This window comes from Pipra filicauda, unplaced genomic scaffold (assembly GCF_003945595.2).
Source record: "Pipra filicauda isolate LSUMZ 115617 unplaced genomic scaffold, ASM394559v2 scaffold219_size1829416_pilon, whole genome shotgun sequence".
Lineage (NCBI taxonomy): Eukaryota > Metazoa > Chordata > Aves > Passeriformes > Pipridae > Pipra > Pipra filicauda.
Genome location: NW_024104331.1, coordinates 823,745 through 844,216, shown reverse-complemented (window position 1 = coordinate 844,216; position 20,472 = coordinate 823,745). Strand labels below are relative to the sequence as shown.

The following is a 20,472-nucleotide window of genomic DNA, read 5'->3' as shown; positions in this document are numbered from 1 at the left end:
TCGGCCTCCTGCAGTCCGTCCTTCCGTCCTTCCGTCCGTCCGTCCCTCGGGGGGGCGCGGGGAGCGGGGAGGGGGTCGGGCTGAGCCCGCACCGGGGGTGTCTCAACGCTGTCGCCCCGAACCGGGACCCCCCTCCCGGCCACCCCCCGATCCCGGTCCCGGTCCCGATCCCGGTCCCGGTCCCGATCCCGGTCCCGGTCCCGATCCCGGTCCCGGTCCCGATCCCGGTCCCGGTCCCGGCGCCTGCGCCGCGGCCCCGGAAGGGCGAGGGGCGGGTTCTGGTTCCGGGGATGGCGGCGGAGGGCCCGGGAGCGGCGCTGGGAGCGGGGCCGGGCCGCGCCCACCCCCAGGTACGGCCGGGAGCGGGCCCGGGAGCGGGGGGCACCGGGGGGAGCGGGGGGAGCCGGGCTGGGGGCACCGGGGGGAGCGGGGGGAGCCGGGCTGGGGCCGCCCCGGCGCTCCCGCAGCCCCTCGGGGTGTGTGTGTTGCAGTGAGACGCGGCGGGGGGAGCGGGGTACGATGAGCCCCGGCAGCCGCAGGAGCCAGCGCTGAGCCCGCCCCGGCCGCGGACATGGACGCGGAGGCCGTAAGTGAAACGGGGCCGGGACACCGGGAATTGGCCCCGGGAACTGACCCCCAGCACCTGCCCTCGGCAGCCACCCCCGGCATCTGCCACTGGCGCCTTTCCCTGGAACCAGCCCCCGGCAGCTGTTCCTGGCCACTGCCCCGACAACTGCCCCGGTGCCTGCCCCGGCACCTTCCCCCAGCCCCTGGCACCGGCCCCAGCGACTGCCCCGGGAACTGCCCCCGGCACCAGCTCGGGCCACCAGCCCCGGCACTCACCCTGGCAAACTGCCCCAGCACTTGCCTCCAGCAACTGCCCCTGGCAGCTGCCCTGGCACCAGCCCCCAGCAACTGCCCCAACACCCTCCCCAGCACCAGCCCCCTGCCAGAGATCACTCACGGCACTCACTGCACCCCCAGCTCAGAGATGCAGTTTAAAACACACACTGGGAGTTTCGGATCTGGCTGCACAGAGCTCGGTGCAGTGTCACTGACTGCACAGTGACTGCCTGGGCTCAGTGTGTGGAACGAGCTCCGTCAGTCAGTGAATTAATGGGTGTGTTGTGGCCCGAGCAATAAAACCTGTTTGGATTCCCGTTTGTCCTGGTGGTATTTGCTGTCCAGAGCCTTGTGCTGCCTCCTGGCACAGGAGCCTGTGACAGCGTAAAATGGGCAGGGGGAAGAGAACTTCACCTTTTGGGTCTAGTTCAGTGTCCAGAGATCACTGAACCATTTGCTGTCTCTGAAAACACCCACCAAGGCTGTTCTCCATGGCCCTTGGTTGGGAGAGGTGTGGAATAGATTTGTCACTTTGCTGTCACCGAAGAAATGTTCAGTCTTATCCCAGAGTCCCAGAAGGTGTCGGGTTGGAAGAGACCACTGGTCCAACCCCCCCTGCTCAGGCAGGGTCTCCTAGAGCAAGTTCCTCAGGATCATGTCCAGGTGAATCTCTCCAGGGAAGGAGACTCCACAACTGCTCTGAGCAACTTACTCGTAGATTATGTGAAGGCAAGAGTGTCCCTTTAAATAAGTCTTTATTTGATCTTATTTTCCTTCTGGGCCCATGATGTGCCACTGTTTTCCTCCTTTTGCCAAGTTTTCATTTGTCACTCAGTGCCTGTTACTGAGTGGTTTTAGTTTGAAAGTGCTACAGCAGTGTTCAAAATGCTCCTGTATCATGTGACTTCATGTATGTGATGCTGAAACACAGTTTTATGGAACGGGGCCCTTAGTTCCAAATTAAAAGTATCACTGAACAAATAGAGATCAGACTCTTGACAGTTTAGGAGAATTTCCAGTTTAATAAATTTCGAGAAGGGCAGCAGACCTGAGGCACTAATTCTGTCACGTGATTGTCTTGCAGACAATCCCCATCTGGCAGAACAAGCCCCATGGCTCAGCACGCAGCGTGGTCAGGATGATCGGGTCAAACCTCCCTCTGAAACCCTGTCCCAGAGCCACCTTCGAGGTAAGTGGCTCGTGGGGTTTGGGGGTGGCTGTGGGAGCTGCAGTTCTGGGGCAGGACAAGGCAGTGCCTCGAGATGCTCTTTGTCACCGCACACCCACAGGGTTGTAGCCACAAAACTTGTTGCAGTACAGTTAATTTCTTTTTATCCTTAATTCTGTTCTTGGAAAGCGATCCTTGGCAACTTGAGGAAATACCTCCTCGGACGGTGCCTGAGGAGCGGGTTTAACCAGCTGGAGGGGATGGAAACTGTGGAGCTGCTGACTCAGTGCTCTGTTGTTCGACCTCCAACAGGCCTCGTGCCCTCTGGGCCTGTTTCCTAAACAGTCAGACAGGGTTTATGGAGGCACTGACGTCACTGCTGGAGCTCAAGGACAGCGCTGGGACTTGTAGTGGCAAAGTGTTGCACGTGGCCTTGGCAGTGTCTGGGCTGGATCAGGTGTCCCTTCCTGCCTCAGACACACACCAGCACACCAGGAACACGTTCAGGAGCCAAGGCAGGGAAGCACAGCAGTTCCCAAACCCGATGGTGTTGCTGTTGTACATCTGACAGAGGCAGCTGCTGCTCTGTTGCTGAGGGGATGGGCTCTGCCAGCCAGTGCAGCACATTTTGGGTGGCTTCAGGAGACAGAAACACCCGTCTCCTTAACAGCATTTTCTTCTTTTCAGGTTCTACCAAGTGTTTCAGATCTCTATTTAAATGATGTGCCCCCAGTCCCCACCTTGGCTGACATTGTGTGGATCGCAGCAGACGATGAGGAAACCTATGCCAGAGTCAGGTTGGTTCCTCTCCCTGTCTGCAGGTCCCTGTTTTTATCCCCTGGTTTGTTTTGCACAGCTCAGGCCGGGCATTGATCAAATGGTCACAACTTCCAGTCCTCACAGGCTCTGATGTGGTGCCTGTTGAAAGACATTTTTCCCAAGAGAAGGGGGTAAAAAAAAATTACAAAGGACCCCATGAAGAATTCCTGTAGGAAGTGCCACGAGTCTGTGCCGTGCCATGTTATACTCACTGGCTGATCTGTGCAGAGTAACCCCCTGATCCGGGGTGGTTTCTGGTTAGGAAGTTGGAGAGTTGAGTTCTCACAGGGCTGAAATGTTCTGCCCTCGGGAGTTTGGTTCTGGCCAGTGGAACTTCTGTCCTCGAGCAGGGCAGTGCTGACAGGTGTCTTGTGAAAGAGAAAACAGGCTTTGGAGTCAGAGGCAAACGTTCACTGGTGAGTGACATTTCCCATGTGCCCCCAGCGTGGGGACACAGTCACCAGGAGAAAGGTGACTTCAGACCGTGTGAGCACACACAGATTTTTGCCCCTGAGTCCTCTCACCCCATCTTGTGCCACCGGGTCATGATTTCTGTGACAGACTTTCACAGAATTCCAGACTGGTTTGGGTTGGAAAGGACCTTAAAGCCCCTCTCATTCCAGCCCCCAGGGGCAGGGACACCTTCCACTAGACCAGGTTTGCTCCAAGGCCTGTCCAAGCTGGCCTCGAACACTTTCAGGGATGGGGCAGCCACAGCTTCTTCTGTTCCTTGTTAATTCACTGTGTTAAAAGCTCCTGCTGCCCTCAGTGGAAGCCCAGCACTGTTGTCACAGAGGGGTTTGGGCCCTGTAAATGCCCAGCAGGTTTTTGCCCCCCAGGAGCGACACTCGCCCGCTGAAGCACAAGTGGAAGCCGAGTCCCTTCACCGTGATCCAGCGGAACGCCTCAGTCCCCAACCTGAGGAAGCAGGAGGAGAAGCTGCTCGCCCTGAAGAAGCCTGGCTTGCCAGCCCTGAGCCGAACCACGGAGCTCCAGGATGAGCTGAGTCACCTCCGGAGCCAGATCGCCAAGATAGTCGCTGCAGAGTCAGGTAGGGCCATGATGAGCTTTATTCCTCTTGAAGGCTGAGCTGCTGAGCTCTGTTATTTCCTCAGTGCACTCCAGGCTCATCCCAGCCAAGCCATGTCTGCTCTGGGGGCAGCTCAGGGCTGGGTCTGTGTTTAGAGCTTTGTGCCTTTCATTGGAGGAATTCCAGCCCGTTTTTAAGAAATCCCAATTCCTGCTTCGTGGCTGCATTTGGAGGCACCTCGTTCCATGAGAACGTTGGTGTGTTCTTGCCATTCCTGCTCCCAGCTGGCCATCAGCACAAGGGTTCTGCCTTGATTTGGGTAGGAGGGAGGTGTTGGTGTTTGTCTCTGTGCAAATGACAGAATTGTTTGCCATCTCTGTAGCAAAACAAAGCAAAAAAAGGTACTGGGGGAAAATCTCTGCTGGAGTGATTTCTTTCCTTTTTTTTTTTTATTAAAATTTTATGCAGTTAAAAGCCATGATTTAGCCTCAAAGCTGAACTGTGAGGAAAGACTTTATACTTCTCTTCTTTTTGTGGCTTTTCCCATTTAGTCAGCCCTAAAAATGTGACACTGTTTGGTAGGATACAAATCCAGGTGGTTCTACAAGTCTTGCTGCAGCAGTGGCTGCTTCAGAGTGTGTGAGTGTGAGTGTCTGTGAGTGGAGAATTCAAAAGGCAGAGTTTATCTCCCAACTCAAAAAATATGGGAAGTTTTGCAGACTAAAGGAATTCAGTCCTTTCTGAAGACAGTTTTTCTTCAAAGCTGCGTTTCTTTTATGCAGAACATTTTGCCAGGTGACAGCTGTGTTAGGGCTGCTTTCCAGGGGAAAAGAAGGACCTGTAATTCTTCCCATTACTTTAAAAATTGTGCCACATTTTAAACACAATAACCTCAACCATGCAGGGAACGAGCACAAAACGAGGCAGCACAGATGTCCCCTCCAGAGAGGCTGTGTGTGCCCTCATCCTTCTTTGAGGAGCAGAGAAATTGAAATTGAAAAAAAGAAAGTCTGTGATTTTTTTTTTCCTTCTCGGTGTTGTCCCAGCTCTGCAGTTGGTTAGAAAAGTCTGTTTAAATTCAAGGAGGGTAATAATGAGGGAGAATTAGAGATGCAGATGGGAGGAAAACGATTTAATCATTTAATACCTTTGTCTTCCTCCTGCCCACTCCTGACGTGTGAGAAGAGCTCGGATCGACTCTCAGTCAATAGCAGGAGCAGTGATTTAGAGCCTTTGCTGCAGCTCCTCATCTGATGCAGGAGATAAGCACTTAGGAGGCTTATTTTGGAAAGATTGATGTCAAAAAAAGAAATACTGTGCACTCTGCTTTATTAGCTACTGATAGAGACATCCCTTAATTGGGAACTGATGACTGTCTCGAGGCCAAGGGCATCAGTGCTTGGAGGTACAGTTTGTTTCCAGTGCCTGAAGGTTCTTCCAAGGAGATGTGCCCTTGACATGTTCCTGGCCTTGGATTGGTTTCCCTTGGTGTTTTACATGGGAAATGCCAAATCCTATTTCACTGAACACTGGGAATTCCTGTAGCTGTTGTTATCCTCACTGTGTTTTACATAAATCCCGTCTTCCCAAATAAATCTCATCCTCCCCGTGGGAATAGGTGGGTGCTGTGCACTGTGCTGACGGGAAGCAGAACAGGTCAGAGCAGCTGCAGGTCACAGGGTGAGTGGTTGTGACCACCTTGTGTGAAATCCTGGAGCTCCTGGGCAGGCTGTGCATTCCCACCAGGCATCGTGGATGTGGGGAAGGAGCCTGGCAGGAAAAGAAAGGCCAGGAGTTCTCAAGGCAGTGGAGGAAAAGAGGAAAAAAATTAACAGTTAAGACCTGACTCCTGACACAAGCTCCCTGGGTGACCCTGAGCAGCAGCTAAAATCTCTGATCCTCCTTTTTACACCTGTAAAAAAACCCCAGGAAAAGTAAACATCACCTGGCTTGTGCTGGGTTTGGACTGGAGGGGTGATGGGCACGGCAGGAACAGAGATACATCAGGGGCTTGGTGGGATAAAAGGTGCTGGAGAAGGAAGCAGAGTGGCCGTGGAGGGCAGCAGAGAACTCTGAGGGGTTTGTTTTCTTGCAGAGGCCGACGGTGCCTCTTGATTTATATTTGGGGTAAAACTGTCCCGCGTGGTTTGGTGTGAGTTTGTTTATCCACCTCTGTTGTTTTCTTTTCCAGCTTCTGCTCAGTTAACACCAGATTTATTATCTCCAGGGAGTTCAAATGCATCTTCTCCTTTACATTGTTTTGGACCCTCTTTCCAATCCACCACTTCCTTTGTCATTAGCGATATCACGGAGGAGGAGGCAGAGCTGGAAAGCCCCGAGCTCCCGTCGGTCTCCCTGCTCTGCTCTGCAGCCTCTGAGAGCTGCAAGCCAGACCCAAAGGATCCTGATGAGGAAGACTCCGTGTCCCTTTCCAAGGCCAGCAGTTTTGCAGACATGATGGGAATTCTTAAAGACATTCACAGGATGAAGCAGAGCAAAGACTTGTAAGTGCTTCCTGAACTCCCTTTGATTTTTATCTCCTTTTGGTTTTGGTGTTAAATCATTGTTTTCTGGACGCTGGACGTTGCACTTGCTGCTGGTGCTGCTTCTTTATTTGTGATCTGAAGGGAAAAATACCTGTTTAGAGCAGAACTTGATAACACTTTCCTGGTTTTTTGTTTTAACTCTGGCTTACCCACCCCGAGAGGAAACAGTGGAGGGGGATTTAAACTGATTAGCCCAATGTTTGGCTGTTCCAGCTTTTTCACCTGGCAAAAAGCTGTGTTTGCCCAGATGCCAACCAGGACTGTGTGTGTTGGCAGCTTTCAGAGTGAGGAAGGGTCACACCACCAGTGTTCCAGGTGCTGGTGCCAGCCCCACCTGACATTCCCAGGCAGTTGGGAAGCTCAGCAGCCTTTCCAGCGTGGCACAGACAGGAATTAACACGTGGAGCTTCTCAGCTTCTCTGACTGTGCATCTGGCCCAGCCCTGAGCGTGGGCAGGGTGAGTTTGCACTTGTCTCATGACGAGTTGACACATTGATCATGAGAACTCCTGAAGCTGCTCCACGGCTGGGACAAGATTCTGCCCAGCTGAGCAAGTTCCTTCTTCGGTGCTGGCTGAAATCACAGTGAAGAAGTTCAGTCTGCACATTTTTCAGCCCAGCCATCATGTTGTGTGAGATTCCTGGCCAAAAATAACACCTGTTGTGTGATGGCTCTTCACAATTTCTCTGCCTGATTCGGCTTAAAAGGAATTAAATCCTCAGCACTGAGAAAATTGTGTAGTCACATGAGAGGAACATGTTCAGCTTCCACCCAGAGCATCGTGGGGGGGTTACACCTCCATCACTCACCCCTTTCCTCTTGTTTTCCTGAGTGTTGAATATGACTCAAAGCTTAAACATTTGATTGATTTATATAAATGCCTGTCATGTGCCTTGGGGGTGAGGATTCATGGGCCACAGGTGAACTGCTCCTCTTCTTTCTTCCTGTCTGTTGCACAATTATTGATTTATGAGGCAAATGGAGAGAGGATTAAGAGAAATCTTGTATTCTGTGTGTCTCAGTCCGTTGCACAGCAGAATTATTGAATTTTTAGGCAAATGGAGGGAAAATTGAGAAAAATCCCGGGGTTTGTGGGGCTCAACAGGGATTTGGGTTTGGCTTTTGGGAACTGTAACTGCCCCATTCTCATGGTCACTCTGGTGTTGCAGGTACTTCATGCTGTGCCAGGGAGTGTTTTACCTGTACCAAAACCTGCACATTCACCTATAACAATGCAATTATCACTCTTCTAATCAGTGCAGGCTGCTGTGTCAGCCTCAGGCTCTCAGGGCAGGGAAACTGCTGCTGTCTGTGCCAGGGGAATCGGGGGAAATGTGCATTCTCCAGGGGGGGAAAAAACTTGTACAAATCCAGATAATGGCAGGGAAATCCAAGGCACTTCTCATCCGTGCCTGGATGTGCCAACAAGGCTCCTGCAGAGTCCAGGATTCCGGCACTGGCCGAGTCACGAGGGGCTGGGGGGGAGGATGTGACAAACAGTGTGTGGGTGACAGGGAATGCTGCGACACAACGGGCCACAATTTGAATTTCCACCATGGAATGTGTGAGAGAAGTCCTGAGGGATGAAGGTGTTTGATCCTGCTGTTCCCTGGGAGGTTTGTGCTCGAGGAAAGGCTTTAGTTGTGTTTAAAGTCACGGGAGATGGGGTGAGAGCAAAGATTTGGTGCTGAGAGGAGGGGAGAGCTGCCAGATCCCTCCTCGACAAGGTGGGCAGAAGGATGGGGTCAGCAGGACCCTTCTCCCTTGATCCCTGACTGATTATCCAGGGAATGCTGTGACAGAAAGGCTGCTTCCTGCTGGAGCTGAACCGTTTTCCCCTCATCCCTTTCTCTGTCTCAGCCTCTGACTCTCCTGAATCCAGCAGTGACATTTTGGGGTTATTACAGCTTAATTAAAGCTGTCTGAAGACTGGCATGGAGTTGGAAAAATTCAGTTAATCACTGGTGTTCATGACTTGATGAGATTTAATTCCTCACACACCCCTCAGTGCAGTTGTGGAGCAGCTCCCCCAGCTCTGCTGGGCAGCTCTGGGAACCCTGAGCAGGGTCAGGGGCTCTTTTAAGTGGATGAAAGTACCAGAAGATGCTTAAAGAGATAATTACATTGATGCCTCTCTGCTGCTCCTGTGTAGGACTTGGTGCTTAAACTCAGCCTTGGTGTTTAAACACAGCCTTGGAAGCTTCAGGAATAAGGGAGAAACTTGCAGAAATGTGCCTGTTTCAGCAAATCTGAATTACAGCCTGTTCCAGTGTCTGTGGTGGAAATGCTCCAGGGGGATTTTTATTTTTTTTTTTTTTTTTTCTTTTAGGAATGTTTGAAACACCCATAATGTTTTCTGAGCAAGAGAGGGCTTCAGCTATGAAAAAAAAAAATAAAAGCTCTGAAATTGTCATTACAGGTTGTGAACAAAACTGCAGTGAGCAATTCATGACACCTGAGGGAAAAGAGCTGGGGCTTGGCTTCCTGTAAAAATAATCTGCTTCTAAAAGGAGCTGCTTGTGTGAACTTGTTGAAGGAGGAAAACTGCTCTTAGAATGCTGCAGAAAAACTCATGTAGTGGAAGGAAATGTGTACCAGCCCTGCTTTAAAATGTCTGTAATCACCCATGTTTAAATAGGAAATAATACACCCGTTGTGTGGCAGAATTAATGAAAAAATGCATATAGTCCCAGGAGTTCACCTCAGACACCTCACTGCTTGCTGATTTGTGTTGAGGGGCTGTAGGCTGTAAATAATTGATCGAGTTTTGGGTTACTTACTTGTTATTAGCACAGCTGAATAAAAATTATCCAGAGCTTTGATGGTGAGATTTTTCAGGATCCCCCTTGAGCCACGACACGGGCTCCAGGTTTTCTGAGCCGACATGAAAGGGCTGAATTTCAGCTGCTTTTTGTTGTTCTGTGATGTTGTTCTTGCACCTCCTTCACTTGTGACAACAGCTGATGGCAAAGGCTGCAGAAAAAACACTTGGAAGACTCTACCCAGAGCTGTTAATCATTACTTTTGGCACTTGCCTGTGCTAATGCACAGTGATTTTTGTCTCCCCTGTAGAAACCGACCTTCCATGAAGGAGGAGGACCCGGCTGTTCTTATTGCAGAAGTTCTGAGAAGGAAATTTGCCCTGAAGGATGAAGATCTGGCCCTGAAGGAGAAGTGATGTCGCTGTCATTCAACTCTGTAAGCAAAAGTGTTATGCTCCCAAAATTTTTCTCCACAGTAGCTGCCTTCCTAAGGATTGAGCCTTTTGCCTCTTTTATTAATTAGACCTGGTTTCTGCACTGGACACTTAGGAAAGACCCTACGGATTTGATGTGTTTTCCATGTATTGTTATATTTAAGAAAAAAAAAAACAAACCAATCTTTTTAAGAAGATGGAAATTCTTTTCCACCTGTGTTTTGATGTTGATTATTGATAAGGATCTTCTGGAGTGCTGCTGGATGACGTTCTTTCTTACCTACACTTTTCCTTAGGTTCCAAATTAAGCATTAACCTCCAACGGCCTCGTTACAATAGAACCAGTTTCCATTTCCAGTACAAACAGGACAAAGCCCTCCAGTTCTTTGTTCTGAGTGTGGTACAGAGCTGCTGAGAATAAGCTCATTAATGCTTCCAGGTCTCCAGGCTGTTGGATCAGAGTGGTAAAAGACGTTTTCCCAGTGACAGGACGGAACGAACCCCTCGGTGGGGCGTGAGTGGATTTAGTGTGCCCTGGGTGTTTAACTCACAGATTAGCCCACAGTTGCATGACAGAATGGCCTTAATTTCTTGCCAGTAACTTAATGTTTCATTACTAGTCCTTGTATTCCAAACCTGTATTTTATTTAGCGTTCAAAAGGTCTATTTATTGATGCACCAATGCAAAGGGCCGGGCACCCCCCGAGAGCAGGGGAGGGGTTTGGCCTTGGCTGTGGCTGCAGCTCTCACCCACTGAAGAGTTTTTCCTTCAGCCCCACCTTCGCTGCAATGTTCCTCATGGCTGTATTTAAAGTATGATTTTTTTCCTTTGTATAAAATGGAGCCTTAATAAGATGATGGTTGTCCTCGAGATGATTTAATGCGCTCGTGTTTGGGGGGTGGCAAGGATTTTTTTCTTAATCCACCTTAATTTTCTTAACCAAGGGCCATTGGCCCTTAAAAAATTAAATCATCATCCCCACCTTAAAAAATGAGAGGAGGCTTTTATGGCAGAGAACAGGAAGAGCACTGAAGGCTTAATCAGTTCTACAGGGAGTGATACAGCTCCTCCCCTCCTGGATGCACCCCGAGAGCCCCTGAACACTGGGATCCTTCTCCCTGTCCCCATAAGGCTCCTCTGCCCAAGGATTTGGTGGGGATACACCTGCCTGTGGAGAAGATGGAGCTGTCACCAGGAGTCCCATTTCCTGGGAATGTGCTCCATGTGCAGGCTGGACAGGAACATGGGGCAGTACTATGGGCTCTGATCCTGAGAGAAGCAGTCAAACCCCTTATAAATAAACTCCTTCAACATTTTATTTGTATTAAAGCAAAATAAAAAACAGAGGGGTGCTGCCTGTGGCTGCTGGTTATACCCTGCACACAGACACAGCAGGTTCACTTCCCAAATTCTGACAACTTTCTTACAACTCCCCCCCCCCTCTTGCTGCACAAGAGGCCACACAGGACACTGAGGTCACTCACCAGTGTTTAATCACCCTGTTCCCTTCAGAATCCTGTGTGAACAGTAACTCAGGGCACAGCTCCAGCTGCTGCCCCCGGGGCTGGCTGGAGGCAGCACAGCTGGAACTGTCCCCGTGGGAAATGCCCCTGTCCCTGCAGTGAGCAATGACCCTGTTCCCCTCCGAGTCCTGGCAGAAGAGCTCCCTGCAGGGGCTGTCCCAGCCCACCCCGGCCCCTGCTGTGTTCTGGCCACGCTCTCTCAGGGGCTGAGCTCTCGCTGGGCTCTGTGGGGATGAACAAACCCCCCCAGGAGCCCAGGGCCTGGCTCCTGGCACAGGATTTATATTCTCAGTCTCAGCAAAATCAGTTAAAGAACTAACACTACTCCACTGCTGTGGTTTCTTACTCTGCTTTGCACCAAGCCCTGGTTGGAAATCGAGTCCAGCCTTCACCTCCTGGCCCTCCTGTTTGGTTACCCCCCAGTCTGATGTGACACTGCTGCTTCCCGAAACCGTTTCTCCAGCAAATAACTGGGATTTGTTCCTGTGAGTGATGATCCGGGGGCCCTCCGAGTCCTGGGTGAAGCTGAAGCACCAGGAGTCCCCTCCTGGCCCACAGGAGGCTTTGCCCTGGCTCTGTGACTCCACTTGTAGCTCCGAGGAGTCTGGCAAAGGTGCTTTCCCTGCCCGGCCCTGGGATGTGACCTGCACCCCCTCCTCGGATCCAAAGGGTTGATCCTGGGCTGTTTTTATCTGTGGCAAGGCCAAGATCTTCACAGGGCAGGCAGCCAGAGGGACACCTGTGTCTTCACTGTCCTTATTTGGGGTGAAAGGAGACGGCCTGGAGTTCTCTTTGTCTTTTTCATCTGAAAGCAACACAAAATGGGTTAAAGCCAGAGCTGGCAGACACATTTCTCAGGATTAGTCACTACCCACATTCCTCGACTCAGACCTGCCACTCTCTCCCGTGGCTTTGCTCTCCTTTGTGTATCCCTAAGGATCATCCCAGTGCTGCCACCACCTCACAACAATCTATTTGTGCTGCAGAGGCTGAGCTGGAACAGCACCCAAAGCTCTGGGGGGGGTTCACAACAGTCAGAGTCCCTCGAGTGAGGTCAAGAGCTGCATCTTCAGCTGCTCCAGCCTTTGGCTCCTCCCTCAGCTTTCCAGGCAGGTCACCTCTAACATTCCCTTTAAAAGCAGCAGCTCAAGAGTCACTTAAAAAAAAAAAAAAACACAAAACTGCCTAGTGAAACTCTATCTGTGCCTGTGTGGTCCCGTGGAGGCAGAGACCCACATTTGCTTCTGAAACCATTGAACATAAAACCCAGTACAAGTTCTCAGTATAAACCAGCTCCCCCTCAGTTCAGACTAATTTAAAAGAATAAAATCTTCCAGCATCCCAAATCCTCCAGGACTCTGGATGAACATTCAGACACGCCCAGGGAGTAAGTGAATGCAATCAATGGGGGCAATCAAATGGGAAGAAAGAGGAAAGCACAAACCATGTTCAGAAGGAGTAGGAATGACGACTCCAAAGCAAAAACCATCAATACCCCTGTCACAACACAGAAATTCTGTCAACCTGTGCAATTTCTGTAATGCCTCCTCTCATCTGCTTATTTCTAAACCAGTTTAATGCTGATGAACCAACTCTTACATAACTCACAACACACAAACAGCTCCAGAGCCCTGCTCTGCTGCTTTCTGCATCTGTTTAATTTCTCTCCATAGCTGTTAACTTGAGACCCCTGGAAAATCCCAGTTTTTTCAGAGCACAAAAAAAACCCAGCCTCAAAAGCACAGAGGTTGTGAGCTGGCTTAATTAGCTTAAATAGTCCAGTTCCCCTGTGATGGGGGAACTGGCTCCATTAGGATTAATCACAGCATTCCTTAGAAAAGGCTTTGTCCAGCCCTTCATTAACAGCTATTAACAGCTGCACCTGCATTTGGAATAACCCTCACAATAAAAGCCTCTCTGGGAGTTCAAACTTTTACTCTCTGCACTAGAAAATGCACTTTCCTGCCCAGCAAAGCTGCCAAGAGATACAGTGAGATGGGTTTGCTGTAACACCTGGAACTGCTTCCCCTCCTTACCTGTGTGGGAGCTGAAGAAGGTGGGGATGGTGGTTTGCTTGGTGCGAGTTTGGGGGGCTCTGCTCTGTGTGAGCACCACCGAGGTGGGTTTCCTCTCCAGAATTCGGGTGGGTGCTTTTAGCTTGGCTGTGAGAGGCTGGGGGGGGGGGAAAGAAACAAGGGAGAATGAATGTATGAATATATTAAAAAAACAATTCCTCCTTCTTCCAGAGCTCCCATCTCCACTAAACAGCAACACAGATTCATTTGGGTTGGAAATCACAGAATTGTTGGGGTTGGAAGGGATCTCTGGAGACATCCAGCCCAAGGCAGGGTCACCTGGAGCAGGTGACACAGGAACCAGGTGGGTCTGGAATGTCTGCAGAGAGGGAGACTCCACGCCCTCCCTGGGCAGCTGTTCCAGGTTCTGCCACCTCCACGGAAAGAAGTTCTGCCTCATGTTGAGGTGGAACTTGTTGTGTTTTAGTTTATGGCCATTGCTCCTTGTCCTGTCGCTGGGCACCATGGAGGAGAGTCTGGCATCATCCTCTGACAGCCCTGGGAGATATTTGTATGGATTAATGGGTATTTGTATGGACTGATGAGATATTTGCACGGACTGATGGATCCCTCCCAGCCTTCCCTTCTCCAGACTGACCAGGCCCAGCTCCCGCAGTCTCATCCCAGAGATGCCCCGGACCCCAAAACGAATCTCAGATGACGGAGTACCACTATCAAACGAAGTGAAACACTTCAACTCTCCAACTCTCCGGGCTCACCCGACCCCTCGCAGCTCCCGAGACACCCCCGGTGCCCCCACCCGGGTCTTACCGGCGCCGGTCTGCGCTTCAGCTCGGCCGTGTCCAGCCACACGCCGCACGCCTCGGCCGGGGCGGCGGGGCCCCCACGCCGGCGCCTCATCCCGGCACCGTTCCCGGTGGTTCCCAGTTCCCGGGGGTTCCCAATTCCCGGGGGTTCCCAGTTCCCGGCGGTTCCCAATTCCCGCCGGTTCCCGCTCGTTTCCCGTTCCCGGTTCCCGCCCAACGGGCCCCGCGCGCGCCGCTGGCAGCTGACGGACCAATGGGAGCGGAGGGGCGGGGCCCCGGTTGCAGCTGGCCCCGCCCACCCGGGCCGTGCCCTATATAAGGCGGCGGCACTGCGGGGGACCGTCAGAGCAGCGGAGAGGGGGCTGAGGGGGGGGCGGTTCCCTCATGGGCTGGACCCGGGACAGGGATCGATCCGTGGGTGTCAGAGCGGGGTTGGCCGGTGCTCCTCGGCAGGAAGGGTCTCTGGAAACAGCGGTGCCGGAGCGGAGCAGCACAACACACAACGCAGGGGGGGCGTTCCCCCGCCCCGCTGCCCCTCCTGCCCCAGCCCCTCACACCGTGTCTTTTCTCCCCCTGCGTTTGCCCCCTGTGTGCTGTTCAGGGGTGTTCCCCTGTTCCCGAGGCCTGATCCAGCCCCATCACATCAACCCTCTCCTCCCACTGCCCTTCCCGGGACAGGCTGTGCCCGTCTCGCTCCCACCACTGAGGGACAGGGCCCTGCCACTGCACGGACAGCTCTGAACAGCTCCCCGGGCTGTATATGAGAGGCCTGAAATGATACTGAGTTAAGTTTGCCACCCTCGTTTGTGGTTTAAACAGCCTCAGCTCCTTACCTCGTGCTGTGAGACCTGGCAGCTTCCAGGAGCCTTCCCCAGCCCACCACTGTCGGGGCACAGGGCCGCAGCACCGAAACACTTTGTTCCAACTCTTTATTCAGAGCTGAATTAAATATGTACCATTCTTAAGAGCAAGCTAGAACTATTTCTGAATTTAAAAAAAAAAAAAAAAGGCATAAAAAAAAGCAGCTTTTACTTTCCCTTCCTATAGAAAGCACTTGCTGAATAACAGTTCATGAAGCGTCTCATTCCTCTTCTCAAGGTTTGGGGCGGGATTCATCCAGCACGGGCTGAGCTCACCTGCTTCTCCTTCAGGGCTTTTACTCTTCCTTGAAGCCCAGCTTGTTCTTCACCTTCCGGGCCATGTAGGCGGCTGTGAGGACAGAGCAGGTCACAGTGAAGAGGCAAAGGGCAGAGAAGTTGTGTGCCAGGTCCCCCTGGAGAGCGGAATAAATGTGCCGCCTGGACTCGTAGTCCAGCACCACGGCCTCGATCTGCGCCAGCGTGCAGAGCACCAGGCACACGTGGAAGATCTGATGGCTCTGCCCGAAGAAGTGGCACTTGCCAGGGAACCACTTCTCGGGGTAAGGCTGCGAGAAGAAAAAGGCACCGATGAGGAAAAACAGCACCTGGCACTTGTGGTAGAGCAGAGCCGGGTCCGGGCGCGCCGAGGGCGGCGCGGTGCAGATGCGATGGACCACGGGGCTGATGTCCAGCAGGTAGGCCAGGCCCGAGGGCAGCTCCTGGCACAGCCGGCCCAGGAGCCGGGCGGACTGGTGGTACCGGTACTTGGCATAGCAGGAGCCAGCACAGGACAGCCAGGCCAGGAGCACGGCCGCCGGCATGTAAAACCCCCGGACCCTCTCGTGCCAGCTCGGCTCGATGGCGTAGTAATAGTGCCCCAGGGCGCTGCCATACTGGTAAACAGCAACCCCCACGTAGTCCATGAAGAAGAAGCTGTAGTGCCAGAACTCGGATTTGGCCTGCAGGAGGTGGGCGAGGCTGCTGAACGTCAGGTAGGTGATGGAGGCCGCGAGGATGATGAGGAGGGGCTGGGCGTGCAGGTCCTGCCCGAAGTCCACCCGCCGCGAGAGCTGCTGGAAGCGCAGCAGCAGGATCAGCGCTGCCACCAGGTGGGTCCAGACGTTGATGGCCTCGTTGTGCTGCTGGAAGAGGGTGGAGAAGTAGTAGCGCCAGGTCTGCTGGACGGGCCGGTAGCCGGTGTGGATGTAGGGCTTCCAGAAGACCTTGGGCACCTCGGAGCTGCTGACGGTGGAGGGAGAGAGGGGCCCCAGCAGCTGAGGGACCTGCCTCACGTTAACGAAGAGCCGGCTGAGCTTCTCACTGACAAACGTTGCCATGGTGTGGCCCCACTCCGGGTCCCCGCTGTGCGAAATAACCTTTGGGGTGGAAGGAAAGCTTTGCTGCGGGGTTTAAAAGTGGCTTCGACACAAAGTCAGCGAGCGGGGGCAGCTCAGATGCTTTGCCAGATTTTTTTGGTTGGTTTGTGTTGTTTTTCCAAAGATAAGTTTGGCCGGAGAACAGCCTGAAAATAAGAATCACCAACAGGGGTTAGGAAGGAAGGAGGCTGAAGGGAGATTTAGGAAGCCCTGACGTGCCTCTGCTGCACAGGTAGCAGACTGCCTGGAGAAGCACAGAGGACACGAGTATGGGGTTAATTGATGCATCAGTTCCTGGCTCACCTTTTCCCTGCAGTTTGGGAAGTGCTAAACAAACCAAACATCCTAAACAAACCTCCCACTCCAGATTTTCCCCCTTGTAAACTGTTTACAGTCCCTGTCCTTACAAGTGACACAAGCCACCTTCCCACCAGCATCGAGGTGGGATCAACCTGCTCTGCCTCCCAAGGGGGGGCACCTGAGAACAGAAATAACCAACGGCACTAACAGGGGGTAAAACTCCTGCATTTGGAGTTTCACCTCCTTTTTTGAGCTCCTGATTTTCCAAGCAGCTTTCCACAAAAACAACACAGCTCGAGTGAGTTCATCCTGTTGCATCACTGAGGTCCAGCAGCACAATCTTTGCGGAGCAAACGTTTCCATATTTACATTTTGGAAGCTGCTGCCCTCACCCGGATAAAAGCAGCCCTTTCATAAAAGCTTATTGAACAGAACATGCCCAAAAGGAGATTCTCCCCCCATTTTACCTGCTCGTGCTCAGACAAGTCCTGAGGAAAACAGCCCGGATCCCATCCAGCTCCAGAGCTGATTTATGCCTCAACCCCTGGCAAGTGCCGTTGTTTCAGGGACAGCTCAGACAGGAAAAGCTTTTCAAAGTTTGGGAACAGGAGGAGGTGGGGATGACACTGTTTGTTTTAAAAATACCCATAATTTCTTCATCAGAATGGGTCTGTAACCCATGCCTGTCTGAATCCAAGGGGCACAGATGCAGACAAAACCAGGCTGTTCACTGCTCAGCTTCCCTCCTGAGTGCTCTTTTCCCACTTTGCCTGGTTAAAGAGGCCCCACATCCCAGACAGCCCCCCTGGCTGGGGCAGCAGCTCACAGAGGGCAGTCCTGACCCCTGCTTGGCCTCCTAAACCCTCCTGCAATGCTGCAACACGCTCTGGCTGCCAGTGAAAAATTAACTTCACAAACCTCTTCTGGACTCGCAGCTCCCGTGCTGAACTGAAACAGCCCCGGGTCCCACCACAGAGATGAGGGCAAAAGCAGAACTTCCCAAATTCAGCTGTTTCAACCAAAATACGATGGGCAGTTTGGAAGAAAACACTGCCCAGAGAACTTGCCTCTATGCCAGGGCTGCTGCTGCTCACAGGGATATTCAGGTAGAGGGGAAGGGGCTCAGCTCCAGATCGTGTCCGACCCCGTTTCGGCTTCCAGGAGAGAAATTCCTGTGGGAAAGGCACCCCTGGTTTGCTCAGGGAGATGCTGTGGCAAAAGCAGTGGAGAGCAGCCAAGCACAAGGCAGGAAAGGGAGTGGTGTTCACCCCAGTTCCTCCAAAACTTGTCAGAGCAGGGCTTCTTTTGCCAAGCTCTTCCCAGCTATCAACCCTTGAGCAACGCTCCGTTAGGAACGGAGCACATCTTGGAAATCATTCACCTGCCTGGTACTCCAAATAACAGCCTCCACATCCCCACGAGCTGTCAATAGCACTGCCTCAAACGCCTGCTGCTTCCTCCGAAGCATTTCCTTTCCGCAGCAGCATCCACCCATCCCGCCGAATTTTTTGGTGATGATAGAGCCTCGGCCCCGGGCTGTTTACATCCCTGTTTGCTCCCGCCACACAGCGGGATCCACCCTCCTAAGGCACAAATATCTTTCTTTTTTTTAAGTTGGGATGGGTTTTTTTCCACCTCGGCTCACCGAGCCCTTGATAAACCGGAGTCCCCCCCCCCCTTCCAGCTGCCAAAACCTGGGAGCCAAGGGATGGTTCTCCATCCCCTGGGATTTCCCCCTCCCCGGCGCGGGGGATGCTCCAGGGCTCGGGGGGAGTTGGACACGAGGATTGGCAGCGCTCTGGGACCCTTCCCCTCCCGGTGCTCCCCCCGGGACCCCCATCCCCGCCCAGGCACCTGCAGAACGGACCCCTCCGGGCCGGGCTCAGCCTCCGCCGCCTCCGTTTCCCTCCCCCGGGCCCGCCCCGCTCCGGCCCCGCCGCTTCCTTCCCTTCCTTGTCCCCGGTGCCCGCTCGCCCCGGCGGCCGCGGCTCCTCCCGCTCGGATCGGAGGGGAAAAAGGAGGGGGGGCTGTCAACCGGGGGTCCCGTCCCCCCCGCAGCCCCTACGAGCTGCTGCGAACCTGCTCCCCCCTCCCCGTGCCCTTCGCGGCCCCCAACGCGGCTCCCCATCGCCCCTCCCTCCGCAGGGTGGAAAGAAGCTGCGGAGCCTTTTTGTCCTTTATTTTGAAAGAACCTGTTTCCATCTCACCCTGATTCCTGTTTCCCTGCCCGACCATCACCCGCATAGTTCCCCTCCCTTATCCCTCTCTCACATCACTTCTGTCCTCTCACCGCTCCCACCCCTCAAAAATCCCCCCCCCCCCAGCAGCACTCGGGGGAACCAGCCCCAGTTAAGCACAAACGACGGCAGACACGCAAAGCAGAAGGAAGAGGAGGGAACAGAAGGCCCCGCGCCGAGATCTGACAGCCCTGACAAGCCAGAAACCCGCGTTTATCGTCTTTTTGGGCTCTAACGCCATTTGGGGTTTGGCAGCTCCGCCATCCTCCTCCCCCACCGCGGGAGAGAGACGAGAGATAAACCCCCACAACACGGTATTTGGGACACTTGGTCTGTTCTCAGCAGGTAAATAAATACATTAAAATGAAGATCTGGGGAGGGTTTTTTGATAGTTGGTTGTGCCTCATCTTGTGCACGGGCTCTGATCCAGGGATCCCCCCAGCCTCCATTACACAGTACCAGGGATTCAGCTCCTTATCAAGCCTCGTCTCAAAGTTCAGCTCTGTATTTTCCTGCCCTCATCCCTGACCCCATCCCTGTGCCCTCATTCCCCTGGACAAATCCTGCCCCCATCCCTGTGCCCTCGGCTTACCCAGTGTCGATATGAGCCACTAAAAGCTCCAAACCTGCCCCGTGCCCCCACCCCGCGGCCGGGCAGTCGCTCCCCACCAGGGAGCAGCACAGACTCACCTCCGACTGTGGAGCTTCTGGAATTCCTTCGGGGAGAGCACCAGCTCCAGCCTTCCAAGCACATGGAGCTGGGCTGTACCTCACTGCTCCTCGATGGGTTAAGCACAGCTCAGGTGCAATCCAAGTGCCCGGTGGGACACAGGAAAGCTCCCTAAACCGAGGGGTTCTTCTTAATCAAGTGACCAGGACTCCTTTAGCCCCTTAGAAAACCAGTTCCCCACCAGCTTTTCCATCCTCGGAATTACGTGTCAGCTGGGCTGCACCAGATGCTCCAGGTGTGGAGTTAAACCTGAAAGCAAACCTGGGAAGCAAAAGGCTCAGGATCAGGGGTACAGAGAAAGCCAGAGCCATGAGTGTCACACTGAGGCTGTGAAATCCCTGGCACCCACTAAGCCAAGAGTTCTGGAACAGGTTGGTGCTGAGGAAGTTGGGTGCCTGCTCACCCCCCCTTGGCTCTGCCGAGGGCAGCTCAAGCACCTGTGGATGTTCTTAGGGGAAGGATTTGGGGTACAATACAGCAATTTTGTACCCAATCCACCTAAAAAAAAAATAAAAAAAATCATCTTTTCTCAGAGCACAGGTACAGCCCCATCCATTCCTCACACCCCAGGAGGAGAAAAAACCACCGCTCTGGCTGTGGGCAGGAGTTAACCTTGGTGTTCTATCCCAACACAGATGTGTGACACCCAAACAAAAACAATTCTTATCCACAAACAGCATTTTGGAAGAGGTCCAGCTGACTTATCCCAGCACCAACACAGGTTCCTGACTCTCCCCCTCTGACACAGCCACCATTCAGCAGCACAAGCCATCTCCCAGAAACCCTTCCCAAAACCAGGCTCAGACCAGTCATGTGGTAACAAGGGCCGTTTGTTGGGGCGTCAGAGCCCCGGGGAGGTGGCTCTGAACCCTCTGAACAAAAACACCCGACAGCTGACAACTGCTGAGGTGTCAAAACAAAGCTCTGATTGTCCAGCTAAGACAATGCTGTGCTCTGGGGGAGCAAGGAAATGTGCTGCTCCAGACCTTCCCACCGGGGTG

The 20,472-nt window shown here is 53.1% G+C and overlaps 2 protein-coding genes across 6 annotated transcripts; one reads left to right on the top strand and one right to left on the bottom strand.

The window, feature by feature from the left end:
* The first annotated feature begins 228 nt into the window (after window positions 1–228).
* Window positions 229–10,457, top strand: MTFR1L (mitochondrial fission regulator 1 like). 2 transcript variants are annotated; one of them, XM_027740312.2, is made up of 8 exons: window positions 229–350; window positions 492–586; window positions 1,928–2,032; window positions 2,699–2,808; window positions 3,670–3,881; window positions 6,052–6,364; window positions 9,479–9,604; window positions 9,899–10,457. In XM_027740312.2, exons 2-7 carry the CDS (start codon window positions 572–574, stop codon window positions 9,582–9,584), a joined length of 861 nt encoding a protein of 286 aa, XP_027596113.1. In that variant the 5' UTR covers window positions 229–350; window positions 492–571; the 3' UTR covers window positions 9,585–9,604; window positions 9,899–10,457. The 2 variants fall into 2 exon arrangements, with proteins under 2 accessions (XP_027596113.1, XP_027596112.1); XM_027740311.2 differs by having other exon boundaries at window positions 231–350; window positions 9,479–10,457.
* A 440-nt stretch (window positions 10,458–10,897) lies between these two features.
* On the bottom strand, window positions 10,898–20,452 carry LOC113998006 (membrane progestin receptor alpha). 4 transcript variants are annotated; one of them, XM_039381227.1, is made up of 3 exons: window positions 13,973–14,172; window positions 13,163–13,298; window positions 10,898–11,931 (listed from the first exon to the last, which is right to left on the bottom strand). In XM_039381227.1, exons 1-3 carry the CDS (start codon window positions 14,060–14,062, stop codon window positions 11,084–11,086), a joined length of 1,074 nt encoding a protein of 357 aa, XP_039237161.1. In that variant the 5' UTR covers window positions 14,063–14,172; the 3' UTR covers window positions 10,898–11,083. The 4 variants fall into 4 exon arrangements, with proteins under 4 accessions (XP_039237161.1, XP_027596110.1, XP_039237162.1 ...); XM_027740309.2 differs by lacking the exons at window positions 10,898–11,931; window positions 13,973–14,172 and adding exons at window positions 15,105–16,350; window positions 18,359–18,414 and having other exon boundaries at window positions 13,237–13,298; XM_039381228.1 differs by lacking the exons at window positions 10,898–11,931; window positions 13,163–13,298; window positions 13,973–14,172 and adding exons at window positions 14,959–16,350; window positions 19,432–20,452.
* Window positions 20,453–20,472: the final 20 nt, after the last annotated feature.

Excerpts from the sequence above, each read along its gene's own strand:
- MTFR1L (XM_027740312.2), top strand. Across the intron at positions 2,033-2,698 it reads GTCCCAGAGCCACCTTCGAG|GTTCTACCAAGTGTTTCAGA; the intron begins GTAAGTGGCTCG and ends TCTTCTTTTCAG. Across the intron at positions 2,809-3,669 it reads GAAACCTATGCCAGAGTCAG|GAGCGACACTCGCCCGCTGA; the intron begins GTTGGTTCCTCT and ends TTTGCCCCCCAG.
- LOC113998006 (XM_039381227.1), bottom strand. The coding sequence starts at position 14,062 with ATGAGGCGCCGGCGTGGGGGCCCCGCCGCCCCGGCCGAGGCGTGCGGC. Across the intron at positions 13,299-13,972 it reads TGAAGCGCAGACCGGCGCCG|CCTCTCACAGCCAAGCTAAA; the intron begins GTAAGACCCGGG and ends CCCCCCCCCCAG. Across the intron at positions 11,932-13,162 it reads CTTCTTCAGCTCCCACACAG|ATGAAAAAGACAAAGAGAAC; the intron begins GTAAGGAGGGGA and ends TGTTGCTTTCAG.